The sequence below is a fragment of the Meleagris gallopavo genome, chromosome 6, assembly GCF_000146605.3.
Source record: "Meleagris gallopavo isolate NT-WF06-2002-E0010 breed Aviagen turkey brand Nicholas breeding stock chromosome 6, Turkey_5.1, whole genome shotgun sequence".
Classification (NCBI taxonomy): domain Eukaryota; kingdom Metazoa; phylum Chordata; class Aves; order Galliformes; family Phasianidae; genus Meleagris; species Meleagris gallopavo.
Genome location: NC_015016.2, coordinates 48487614 through 48501884, shown reverse-complemented (window position 1 = coordinate 48501884; position 14271 = coordinate 48487614). Strand labels below are relative to the sequence as shown.

The 14271-nt window shown below is 38.6% G+C and overlaps 1 protein-coding gene across 1 annotated transcript in view; it reads right to left on the bottom strand.

Moving 5' to 3' along the window:
* The window catches only part of CDK13 (cyclin dependent kinase 13), a 59378-nt gene that overhangs the window by 39897 nt on the left and 5210 nt on the right, over positions 1-14271 (bottom strand). Inside the window, exons 4-5 of the mRNA XM_031554060.1 lie at positions 14169-14267; positions 3167-3772 (exon numbers count right to left, since the gene is read on the bottom strand). Coding sequence (XP_031409920.1) covers positions 3167-3772; positions 14169-14267 — 705 coding nt within the window. The remainder of the gene's footprint in view (positions 1-3166; positions 3773-14168; positions 14268-14271) is intronic.

The following is a 14271-nucleotide window of genomic DNA, read 5'->3' as shown; positions in this document are numbered from 1 at the left end:
CACAGCAAGTAGTTATCATAATGAAGACCTCAATTTTGAAGTTCAAGTATTTGCATTTCTCTCACAATTTCATCCTCACACTTTCAGTATTAGTGGAAGCACAATATATGAGAAGTTCCGAAACAAGTTTTAAAAGCAGTATGTGAAAACAGAGGCAGCCAAGAGCAGCCTTTTTTCAGGTTTGTTAAATCACATACTGCTGGCTACCAGAACAGTCTTCTCTTTCAGCTGACCTTGTCATTAGTTTCCCAACACCACTGTTTCTTTAGGTAGCTTGTTTGTAGTTTTACCAGATTCCTACTGAACATCAACTGACACTACATTAGGAGCCAGCAAAGCAAGTTCTGTGCAGTACCAAGCTTTCTGAGTTGGCACAATTTCCTACAGCAACTGAATACAAGTGAACCTTGGTACTTCTCCCTCCCAAAAATCATGGATCGTTTTCCTTTAGCGACTCATGGTTTAACCTGACTTGTTACAAACTTCACATCAGAATGATTACGATTGCATCTCAAAAGTGAAACAAAGTGAAGCATAAAAGACATTCTATTTCCTGTCACTAATCTTTCTGATGCAGTTTGTTTGCAAGTATTACATTGGTTTTTGTTTTTTTGTTTTTGTTTTTGTTTTTTGTTTTGTTGTTGTTGTTGTTGTTTTTGTTTTTTAAAGAAAATGAGCCCAGTGCTAATAGAACTGTTCAGGTATACTTAAAACAGACGTTAAATTAAAAAATACTAATAATGAGAAGTGATTAGACAGCTTCAGGATAGAATCACATTTCATGTTATCACATTTAACCCTGCAAACAAAGCCTGTTAGAACAGTAGATCTCTCAAATAAGTGTCAGTAATCCCGTTTACCCATGGAGGATGGCTCTGTCCAAGTCAAATGCAACTGCACATTCACCACACAGGTGTGATTCTGAATAACTGGAATGACATTTGCTAGAGTGCTGAAGGTTCTCTTTTACTGCTGAAAAGGAAATCTACCATCTCTTTAAGTAATATTGACTCACTAAGCCCTGTGTGTTCTTACACTTAACACTGCATTAAATTGCTAATAGAAACATTTACACCACTAGTTCTAACAACTTGCACTAATTAAACAGTGCAATTCTCCAAGTGCAAGAGAAAACATTACTTTCACAGATACAAAATATATGAATATTTAAAAGGTTCTGAATTTCTCTTTTACAGTTTTCATTTCTTACAAAGGTGTATCACACCTAAAACAGTTATTAATTCAGTACTAAGAAATTTTGTTTTACTTGTGAGAAGTTCATCTCTCGGATAGCACAAGACCAGTAATACGAGTAATACCAAAAGCAACTTTTCTCACACTACCAAAACCAAAAGAAAAATAATAAATGACAGCTCGATAGCATCATTTTCCAATTCATATCACAACAATTATTCTGTTTGGACAAAAAGAAACTTAGCATAGCCTAAATCCAGATTACATTTTGGGTACAGACCCAAGTTTCCTTGCTACAGACCAATCTCTAGCACTTCAAAAGTCAGCACAGATTAAAAGTTACGACCATCACACCTCAGTTATACATACTCAAAATAATAGTGACCTGCAAAATGAATTAACTGAAAATAACAGATCTTTAAAAATTAAAGATCCTTTAAGTCAAATTCCAACTTACTGAAAGATTTTCAGATATTGCTACTGAATTAATCTTTTCCCCAGAACTATGCCCACATTTGCAATAAACTCAAGGTCTTGAAAATTACATATGTGCATTATCCCCAAAGTTCTTACCCGCCTGCAATTTTAAGTAATCTCTTTAGTGTACTTTTTATTGAAAAATTCCTTCTAGAATACATCTACAGCATTTGATAGAACAAATTCTCAGCTACAAAACACTACTGTTCAACATATTCGCCATCATTAGCAATGTACATTCATCAGTGATGAACAGGAGCCTGCATATCAAGTTCATAAACACCTGCACCAGTGGAAGTGACCCACTGTTGCTGTTGCCATTGCTGAAACACACCACTCACCACCACCTTATTGTGCTCACATTCACTGTTAGGTTTCCATAAATGTTCAGCAAGAGTTGATGAATGCAAGTGGGTGCCATTTTTTCCCACATGGATGAATTCAGTGACGCCTTTGCTTCAGGCAAACTTCATGTCAGACTTGCTCAGACTGCCCCTCTAACGCCATCACGGCATTAAACACAGCAACAAAATGTAATGGAATATTGGCAGGAAGCTTCAACCCCTACACTGTCACACCAACAGCATCTGCCTCTGACATTGTGAGCCGACATAAAAAATTAGGAAGCACTACTTATGGAGCAGCCTCCATAAATTATACAATATAGTTAGCATGTATGTATGTATATATATATTTTGTTGTTGTTAAAACAAAAAAGGAAAGGAACAAAACCATAAAACTAGTGGAATACTGGACCTCATTTTTGTGAAATTAACGCCTCAGTCTGGTTTGGTGCTCAGTTCTCAGTGAGTTCTCAAGGTGTTCGTCAAAGATTTTTGATGAAGTTTTATTACTCCCATGCTTTATCCTTGAAAACAGTTGTTCATCTGATTGCTTTTGGCAGTACATTCATTTGTGAACAAGGTGTGACTGTGAAGTGAGAGGTACTTCTCTCTTGCTAAGATAGGGCTTATAAAAGTTCAGTAGAGACACGTGATGAAATTTTTCAGTTTAATGCAACTCCCCACATTTCATCTGAAAAGCTGCAGGTCACATACTTAAACTGCAAATGAAGTTGCAAGTATACCAAAGAAACAATAACTTTTTTTTTTAAGCAACCTTGAAACTTATTTTCAAATTCCCTCATCATAACAGAAAGGATAGCTGCATATATTTTGCTGTTCACAGAATATTGTATCAAACTGCATACAATTACCTGCCAGAACTTGAGTTAACCCTGTCCTGCATCCTTCTTGTGCCTTGGTTTCAGGCCAGATAGAGTTAAGAGCACACCAATGCTTCGTTGGTGCTAAGTGACAGCTGGCCTAGGCAGGCTGAGTGCAGCAGCAGTGGGTAAGCTGCATTGTGAGCTGTGTCAGGTAGCATGCAGCCCACGGGCAAGACATGCCTTGGTTACCATTAGTTTTCCAAAGCAGAAATAAATAAATAAAACCAAGAGAAAATCCCCAAAAAGCAAGTTTACATCACAACTCACCTATCAGTTTCATTATCTTCAGGCAGCGTGGGAGGCAAAGGCAAGGGTGGCAGTGTGGAGGCTGGTAGTGCAACAGTTCGCTCCTTCTCCTTTGTTGCTACGCTAGGTGCAGTCGGTTTGGTTTTCTCTTTTACAGTGACCGGTTGCTGTTTTACAACAGTTACTTTGTCCTCTTTTACCGCTGTAGCTTTCTGTTTAGTATTTTTGTCTGCGATCAGATTATTTTCTCCTTTAGTTTCTGGAAGTGAGACCTTTGCTTTTGCCTTGTCATTCTTCAAATTTACGCTGCTCGTAGGAGAAGGTGTATGCTCAATTTTTACTTTCTTCAGGTCCTTTACATTGTTCAATTGAGGTGCGCTTGCAGCAGTGTCAGTGTTTCCCTTCGTCGGCGTTGAAGTGTTGGAAGCTTTTGCACTGGCTTTAGCTGCCTCAGCTGCTCTTGCTTTTTTGTTTTTGTTCAGCTCAGCAGCCAGGCTACTCTTCAGAGTTAATGTACTAGGAGAAATACTTGAATGACGACTTCTCGATCTAGACAACCTGTGTCTGCTACGAGATCTTGAGTGCCTTGATGAATATGGACTTCTGCTTCGAGATTTTGCTGATCGCCTGTTTCGAAAAAAATAAATATTTACTCAGGTAAAAATTTGTGCAGTTTCGCTCTCTTTTAAACCAACCAGTCTCACCACGTTTACAGAATAAAAAAAAGCAACAAAATAGAAAAGACAGTGCCCCGCCAAAATTATTTGGAATAAGCAATAATCAAGATTCTGCATCTAAACAGGTTGTTAGAAAACGTTAAAGCTTTCTTAAATACAGTTTCTCCCAATAAGGCACTGCAAAATACGACTGTATGTGCCTGTAGGACAAATGTGCTTCGTCATTGCATACCAGAAATGGTATTCTCCTTTTAGAAATGGTAATTCTCCTTTAAAGAAAACTTGATGCTACGCTTCGTGTGTCAACACATCCAATATCTGCAACATTACAGAAAAATTCAGCTGCCTACACAACCAGAATTTAGCATAATGAAATTCACGTTGTAGCATCACGAGAAGCATCTAAACACAACACTGAACTGTAAAAAAATTGCCATAAAAATGTTAAAAAGCAACCTGAATGCTAAAGGTTGCAATATTGCTAGCTAAAAAAACCCAATAAGCCTTAGCTTTCCTTTCCCAAAATTTAAAGGTACATTCCCCTGGCCTCTCCAGAGATAATGTACTCCATTTTTATTTATCTACTGAAGGTAAATGATAACCTACAAGTAGCAATATGCTACATCCACGTCAGATAAGTCAGATAAAAACCTAAGAAAAAGAGGGAAAAAAAACATCTAAGCTGTCTACAAAATCTTAGCGAGGAAACAAACCAGAATGAGGGCAGGAAAGGAGGGAAAGAACCTTAACAATTAAGAAGCAAACTCCAACTGTGCAGAAATACAATCTAATGAAGTCGCTCATTCATTTCCTAGTAATTTTGATCCAATTCTTCATTAAAAAACAAACAAAAGAAACTAACTGAGATAAAGTGCATGAGAACAACTAGTGAAGTCTATTGCTAAATCTAAAATTTAATTCATTATACAATACTAAAAATAGCAGAGATTCACAACATTTACAGGTATTATCTTGATTCGGGACTGGTAGAAATCTATTTTTCCTGGGCACATCACTTGCAGGGGAGAATGAAATTAAGTCAAGATAGAAAAAATCCATGAGCTAGTCAATGTAAAAATGTATGAGTAGTGAAAATAACAAACTGTCTGGAGAGCTAGAAACTTCACAGTTCAAAAGATTGCATCAATGTGTAGAAGTTTCCCAAACTTTAGGGCAAATAAGAATAAAGCCAATAACAATCATTATGGTCAGGACTAATCGCCACTATGTCAGATTTAATTTCAATAATAATTAATACCATTTTAATTATCAACTTAAAATCACATTACAATCCTTCAACTGAAGAAATAATGCAGTATAAAAACATTATTATGTCACGGGCAATATTTGTTACTTGCCACGTGTACACACTTTTTTCCTGCATTATTAAAAATAGACCTTCCTTTCTAGAACAACATAAGGACATTAAATCAATCAAGATTATGCAGGAGTAGACTCCAAACCAACGTGTAGATGAACACACTGAATATTCTATCACAAGCTTCACATTCAGTAGGTAAAACTGTTATTGAATCAAACAGCTACAAGAGACCATTAAGAATTCAAATCTCATGAGAAAACAACACTTGGAAATTAACACAGTAAAATTCTATGCCAAGAAGGCATCTTACAGAATTTTCTGATGGTGCACAATTACAAAGTAATTATGAAGTATTACAAAGTAATAAGACTAAAGTACAAAGAAAGGAAATGAAAGTAAAACATTGAGAATTCAATTTTGTGAATTTTCAACTACAATTTAAATTTGGGGGTTAATAAAAAAAAGGAAGAAAAATGGTTTTAGTGAAAGAATGCACTAAGTAGTACTTGGATTTGGGGTAACTGATTACTTCCCCTCTGCCTCCTAATACTAAATCACTACTTGAGTCTTTTCAGTTAAATCACAATTTGGTGAAGAGATATTAATGTTTATGTCCACCATGAAAACACAGTACTATTCAGAAAAAATCCCCTGGAAATGTATTTCTGCTTCACTATGAAATGCCACCAAAGTTTTCTTCTCATTGTCACTTTGAAGGTCTAACTAATTCAATCCTGTATTTTGGACTTAAAACATTTTCTAAATTTTATTTTTTCTAATTTTTTTCCCAAACTGGAAAAAAATTTAAAAAATAGGTGAAGTTCTATAATATAAAGTCATGATAAGAGGGGGCTGAGATTATGCAGACAATAAAACACATTACAAACTGCAAGGCCAGAGCCACTTGTCACATTTATCTCCCTTTCTGAGGAGATATCTCAAGGAGGGATCCTGCCTGCAGATCTGCACTGGAAATAGAATCAGCATAATTGCATGTCTCCAGCATCAAGTACAAGCTAATAGGCATTATGAGTCCTAAACTGACCCCTCACACTGATGCATCATTTGCCAGAACGTCACTGACCTGTCTTGGAAAACACCTGCTTGCACACCTCGCTCCTGGATTAGCCATCTCTAACTTGCTCCATTACCTGTAGAACGCCATTTCCACCTTCAAAGAACCCACTGCAATCTGCAAGCCTCAGCTGGATTCAATTTTTAACCATAAAGCACATCCTAGGGTATCAAGCTTTTTTCTTTCGTAAGTACAATTTATGTGCTTTTTGTTGTTTTATTTAGAAAGGTGCCCAACATGAAGAAAGAAATCTGTGTCAACACAGGGAACAGGTTGAATTCCACGTTCACTTGAAAATAGAAGCAGCAGCTTAAAACGCCCCAGTTCCTGAGATTCCATGTCTGATCACAAGGCTGTTGCTCCTCATTAGCTCAAAATAAAATAAGTTTGTTCAAATCATTACCAAGGATGAACTGAGAAAATCTGCTGGAATTCTAGTAACCAGAAACACTCATCTGGTCAGCTACCAACACTTTGTTGAGTGCCAGTAAATCTATATACTGCCTTCAAAAAGAAACATGTAGGCAAGCTAAGCATTGACAGTGGCTTGAGGTGCATATTTTATCAATACCAGCAAAGAGCTAAGAATGTGAACAAGGATTTACACAAGCTCATGAAAGAAAAACCAACAACAACCACCACCACCCACTAAGTTCCCCAGCCCAGGTCTGACACCTCAAATGGTACAACTTCGTCATGCCAGAACTATATCCATAGGGAAAGGAGCAAAAACACAGGCACTCAACATTTAAGGTTCGGTTCCACTCTATCATGCAGCCCTCAGTATCAGATCAAAACGATGGTTATGCAACAAGCTGAGTCCACTGGTTTAATCTGAGTTTTTCATTATTTATACCAGCAAGAGATATTCAAGTTGCATTACAGAATGCATTCCCAGGCTAATAATAAACCAACTCTTCCACTGGCATCCCAAAGACCTTTGTCATAACACCTTGCTGTACCTTGTCCACCAGGCAAGAGTTACAGGAAACACAAATACCTTCAGCTGAACAGCATGAACCACAAGTAAAAGACAGCTCTGTCAGAGCACTCGTAATTCAAGTTACAAGAGCTGCTCTGAAAGTAATGCCTCCTATTTTATTATGTTGGCCCATGACATCAGAGGCAGATGTTGACTGTATGGCAGTAGAGACTGAACCTTCCCACCAATACTCTGTTCCATTTTGTTGTAGTGCAACAACGGCAGCAGAGGGACAGTCTCCAAATGGTATCTGATGTGGAAGTAAGTATGAAGCAAAGGTGTGTCACTGAATTTCCCTATGTGGAAAAAACAGCATCCACTGACATTCATTGACTCTTGCAGAACATTTATGAGGACCAAACAGCAGATCTGAAATAGTGAGGTGGTAAGCAGTGTGCTTCAGCAATGGAAATGGCAAAGTGAAAGACAAATCTCATTCTGCCATGCACAGCTGTTACACCATGAGATGAAGGGCATTTCAATCAGCTCATCTGTGCAAATTGACTAATGATGGTGACTACATTGAAAAATAGTGTTTTATAGCTAAGAATTTGTTCTATTGTGTTCTATAAAGTGTTGCTGTGCTCTTTGTATCTGTTGTGGTTTTCATGGAAATAAATAGGAGGCATTAATTTCAGTGTGACCTACACGCAGTCGCAGTAACAAAACTGCTGTTTCCCTAAGTTCAGTGATCTTTTCAAATATTTAACTACCATTTTCTTTCATCAGCATTAGTTCCAAAGTCCCAAGAAAACCTCCCAGTCTAGACAAAACTTACATGCAAGTTCCCACCTATAACATGCCGCAAAAACAAAGCTATGGATGTTTACAAGCTTTCTCTCAGCAGTGCACACAGAATTCTGAGAATGGTGAAATACCACCCTGGCATCTGCTGGCAGCACACCCCTAAGTTTTGTCCCATTTACAGGTACTTGTGTTGTGCTTATCCATCAACAGCCTTCCACAAGCACTGTGAATGCACTCCACAGAGCTCCACATCCCTGGAGAGAGGAACTGCCAAACTCTCATAAAACCAATTCTGAACCATCTACACGTTTTGGTGTTTTTTACATACAGAGGGAAAAAAAGGAAAAGAAAACTGATTTGCCTAAAAACCATAAGTAACCATAGGACTACCCTGCATTAAAAGAAGTTCTTTACATACAGCTGCTTTTTTCCTTCCCTGGAGACAGCAACAAAGGAGTCTAGGAGCACAATCTGATTAGCTGCAGAGGGAAAATTGAAGTAATTGCATGATATTATGTCTAGCTAAAATATGAAACCAGAAAGAAATTTTCAAGACATTATCTAAAAATCATATAGAGAATAGGTGTGTGTAATGAAACAAAGGAAGAAAGCACTAGTAAGGAATTCATCCCCAAAACGGACCTTGGCACTGCTTTCCTCGTATTTCAGAAGACAAAAAGGAAGCAGGCTTCTCTTGTTGTTTGGGTTGCTCAACACAACCCACTCGTCCACTGTATAAAAACACTCAAAATATCTAAGTGTTATTAGTTGCAAGTTTTGAAACTGTCACAATGTTCCTCTTTCTAGCAATTAAACACACTGTTACATTTCTTTGGATAACATATCAGCTACTAACCAGGAGATTCCTTACTGAATTTTAACTAAATTGTCTACTGAAGTTAACAGTGCCTGCACAGTCACACACACAATGAAACAATTCAAACTATTAACTGAAAACTTCAATTGCTACATTTTACTATCTTGATATTTGAAAGTAAAGAGGGAGGAACAAGAATGCTGCTCAAACAAGTCAGATCTCCAGGAGCACAAATCTCACTTAGCTTAAATGTTTTTTTCATGTCATACCACTATTTTACGTGCTTCTCTGTTCCCCATTCCACTCTCACATATTTATTAAAAAAAAGAACTACATTTTATTAACAAATCAGAACAGCCATGTGTTATCTTCTCCTGTTGGTAAACTTGAAAAGCTCTCTTCTTTTTAACTGCTTTGGCTACATGAAACATGCCAGCAGCCAGATGTGTTACCTAAGCACAAACAATACTTTACCCAAACATATTAGGTCTACAGAGTGAAACAATGAAATTGTTTCTTGTCCTATGTTTACATACTTTTAGACAAGACAGAACACAAAGGGATTCATCAGAATAAAGAGCTGAATACTGGGAAGGCAAATAGAACCAAATGGGGTTAAAACACCCACTGCAGTCTAGATCTGCCATCAACAACCAGTGAGCTGCATTAACGAGCAGGCACAGCCATCTTCCAGTTCATGGTAAGGTGTATTTGAGAGGGGAGACCTAAATTTAATCAGTTGGCTTCACGACACATCTTCCAAGACATTTATAATCATTCAGTAACATAAACCATCTCCACAGAACATTACAGCTGGTAGTATAGCTATTTCATGTTACAACAGCAGGCAAATCACAGAATGGCCTGGGTTGAAAAGGAGCACAATGCTCATCCAGTTCCAACCCCCTGCTATGTGCAGGGTCGCCAACCAGCAGACCAGGCTGCCCAGAGCCACATCCAGCCTGGCCTTGACTGCCTGCAGGGATGGGGCATCCACAGCCTCCTTGGGCAACCTGTCCCAGTGCCTCACCACCCTCTGGGTGAAAAACATCCTCCTCAATCCAACCTAAACCTCCCCTGTCTCAGGTTAAAACCACTCCCCCTTGTCCTATCACCATCCACCCTCACAAACAGCTGCTCCCCCTCCTGTTTATACGGTCCCTTCATATATTGGAAGACCACAATGAGGATTCCCCAGAGCCTTCTCTTCTCCACCTAACAGTACTGGTGCTCCCCCTCAATATCTTACATACTCTTTTTATTTTCTCAAGCTCTTAGTTCAGACTTATATTCTAAGCAGTTCTGCAACCAACACCCTATTCTGCTTTGCACATGAAGACTACGTAATTTGCTTACCAATTTCAAACCAGAAATCTGTGAAGGGGTATGCAATACATACAGTGTAAGAACACTGAAAAAAATCTAAACATCTTTTGTTTCTTAAATCTGCTTTACAGCCCCGTGTTCTCAGATGAAAACTGCATACAAAGAAATCAATCAGCAAAAAACAATGCCAACTCAAATTCTGTATTATAAACACATTACAAGGTTCATTTTTCAAATGAAGGCACTTCCCACAATAAAGGAAAAACAAAAACAAAACAGATCAACAAAGAAACTGAAAGGCACATTATCAAGGTAAAAGGAAATCAGCAAATCATCTTTCGCACATCAGCAAAAGGTCAAGTCCACAGCCAGGTAACAAGCCTCAAACACACTGGAAGAAATAGCTATTCCAGCAGTGAAAACACATAGTTTCATTTCCAATTTTTCCCAAAATACATTTTACTGAACAAGATTCAAGAGTTTTATATAGAAAATATTTCCCCAAACAAGAAGGAAAAACATCTGAAAATCTCTCCTACTGCTTTAAATCCAAAAGCATCGAGATCACTGCTTGCAAAGCTTTTTTTATATGGTGCATGAAACCATGGATTCTGCATGAAGTAGGCATTTACTCGCTCAACAAATATTTTACCATTTTCCCTATGCTTATTTTGGTTTTGCACAGAAGTGATTCGTATTTCACAGAGCCTCAGTGCTACATTACCTACCACAGAACAAAAAAAAAGGGATGGCTCCAGAGTTCAAGAAAGAAAAGAAATGGTGTATTTTTCCTTTCCTATAAGCAACATCCACACACCATACCGTATTACTATGCTAGTAGTGCCCCACCTACTTACTTCCATCCAGGCAGATGGGTAGGTGTATCCAAATTTGGGAAATGCGATTACTCATATATACAGTTAACTGAATTAAATGTGTGATCACATAGCATATGATCTGACTGAAATAATGAAAAGCATCACTCCCTACAATTTCATCCTAAGCTCATTTCCAAAAAGACTCTCCTTATTTTGTCAGTTACAGTGGCTTTTTGTTGTTTGGTTTGGGCTGGGTTTTTTGTCTGTTTTGGTTTTTTAATTATTATTATTTTCTGAGTTCTACAAGGATAGAGTCCATTTATCAGTAGAGAAATAACTTCCTCATGCTTTTTGTAACATGGAAGAAATCCCATTACCAAAAGTGTGCACGCACTACTTAAGAACAAGTGCATGTTGCAATATACAAGGAAACATAATACAAATCCACAAACAGCAAGTGAAAGTTTTCTCCATCAAGTGAAAATAGCTCAAGCAATCAGTTTGCACAAAATATAAATGTTTACTGCAATTATAATGGCAAAAGCAATTAGTCTACCATTCAAACAATTTTCCAAGCATAAAACATGTATTTTTGTCTTTGCTTCTGAACAGAAGCAATCTCCAGACAACTACAAAGAAAGATACCAGTCAGCGACTTCTGTAATTCACAACTCACGTAATTATGCTGTTACTGCTGCTTGAGAAAACCAGGAATTCACATGAGCAAAGCTGACTTCACTTGTTTCTCTCCAACTGTTTATCAGAACTTTCTCCCTAAGCAGCTCAGATACAGATGAAAAAATAAAAATCAGGACTCCAGACAGGAGCTGACCAAGCTTGCTAGAATCACTTCATTCTCACCTTCTACGTACTAAAATAAAGAAGAAAGATGCTGAAGATACATACTGAAAAGAACAAAAAGACTCACAGACTGGAATGCCAAGGAACATACTAAGTTGTTACTATCCTGACATCATTATAGGCAGATGCAACCCCAGAATCACATTTTTAAATCACCTGGATCGAGAAGACAGGTGCTCTAAGAAGCTGCTGCCTTCACAAAATCATTATATTGTATCCAGACTTCAGGAGCTATATCCATATCTAAACAACACAGCAACAGTTTTCAGCATTTTGAGTGCAACATCATGCAGTCAAGCAACAAAAACAAGCCTAACAGCTCTGAAAGGCTAACACAGCAATACAGCTGTCTTCCATCTTTTCCAAGTGCGCATAAAGCAAATCAACACCAACTTGCATTTCTTCACAACAGGCAGATATTATAGACAACAAAGATTATCTTCTCTCTACTGACTTCTTCCTTTTTGTCTGGAAGTGTTCTTTTTTTTTTTTAATTAATGCCACGTTTGGGCAGACTAACTTCATCTTCTCCACAGAGCAACCTCCTCTTCCACTCCGCCATTCCAGCCTTTCCCAAGTAAATCTGAAAACGTGCAGTAGTTAACACAACAATTAATCTGTGTGCAGATAAAAGACAGGATGCAAACTGAAGTTTAACTGAAGGAAGGAAGGAAGTCACAAAGCTAACTCCTGGAAACAGGTCCGCAACTCAAGGAAGATTTACACACTCAGAAGAAAGACAACACAAGAATCAGGAAACAAACTGTCATGCTTCAAACCACAGGCCCACTACCAACAGAACCACGTAAACAAAACACTCCTACAGATCTCTCCCCTGTAACCGTGTCCTACAAGACCTCCTGTACCTTCTACTACCAGCCAGCACGTAAGGCAGGGTCTCAAACTATCTCGGCTATTAATCTGCCTAATATGGCTGCTCATAAGCACAAGCCTACTGCATGCAGCTCTATCATCAAAAGCTTTCTTATTCCAAGACATCAGTATTGACAGAAAACACTGTTTTCCTAGAACATTTAAAGAAAGATATTCCAGAAATGTTCCTGCTATTCTATTACACAAATAATCCTGAAAAAGAATCCTTAACTACTTGGAACAGGCTCTCACAGAACAACAACAACAACAACATGCTCTTTTTCTGAGCACTCACAGTGCTTTCTGCTTGAAACAGTCTATTGTTAACAAAACTTTTCCATACAACTGTACCTTAAAATGATCCTTTTTTTGTTTTTGTTTCATTCCAAGGGCACCTTTGTTCTGCCTAGGATACGTTAGGGCACAGTGCTGTTACTTCACTCTTTAAACAGGATTTGACACACACACACCCCAGAAAGGACGCCCTACCAACAGCCACCAAAACACAGGAATGGCTTCAGCATCCTCAATGGTAGCTGACACAAGGTGCTCATTAGAAACATCAGAGAAATGGTTCTCAGACAACGTTCCAGGTAATGCAGTGCAAACAAAATACTTGCCAACATATCACTCGATATATTTAAAAGCTAACTTCAGATGTGAATTTAAATAAACTTATACACAACGTGGCAAAAGTACAATTCCAACATGAGAAATGCAAGTCTTCAGTGATAAGTACATGCTAACTAAATGTTTCAAATTCAGTAAGTGGGTTTCAGTAAGTAAAAATATTTTGAAATGCTTTAATGCTGTGATGTTACTTGCATATGATTATAGAGGTAAAGCACTCATTTCTTCTTTATCTAAAACACAGCAGCACTGACTTTTGTGCAAGTTTGCACAAAGAGGATGATTTGCAAGCCCACACTGAATAACCCAGTGGGAAATCAGTTTATCTACAATTTGACACTGGTGGCTTCTCCTAGTGAAACAAAGACTAAATCTTTGTATAAACCCCTAAAAAAAAAAAACCAACAAACCACTAAATCAAGAAACACTACCAACAGGGATTGCCCATCAGCTTGTTTTCTTTTTAGATTATGAATATGCTGGTGAACATTTGATATAATCTGCATCCTGAAAGAGAAAATACACAAGCATGTACACCCATATTTCTTAAGATTTAAAACCCCAAACGGGTCCTTCGGAAAACTTGTTCTCTGAGAAGTATTTCCACTGTCATTCGCGTTGGAAAAAGTACAGAGCCCTCGGTATTTAGAAAGCGTTCTTGCCAGCTATGTGGCCTCCCCAACACATGAAATAGCTGCAGGAGAGAAGTGCTGCCCGCATCTTCTTTCTCCCTAGGCCTGGGCAGGAGGATCTCTACTTATGCCCTTTCCCTGAGCCCAGGAGCAGCAGCAGGACTTTTGTCACCAGACACCTGCTGACCCACACTGCCCCAGGACCCTCTCCTCCCCCCACCACCCGCTCCTCCTCCTCCTCCCCCCTCCCGCTGCCGCACTCACCGGATAACGGGGCTGTAGGGACTCCGCGACCGCCGCCAGCTGCTGTAGGGGCTGGGCGACACATCTCCGCCGCGCTCGTAGGAGCTGTGCCGGCTGGAGCTGG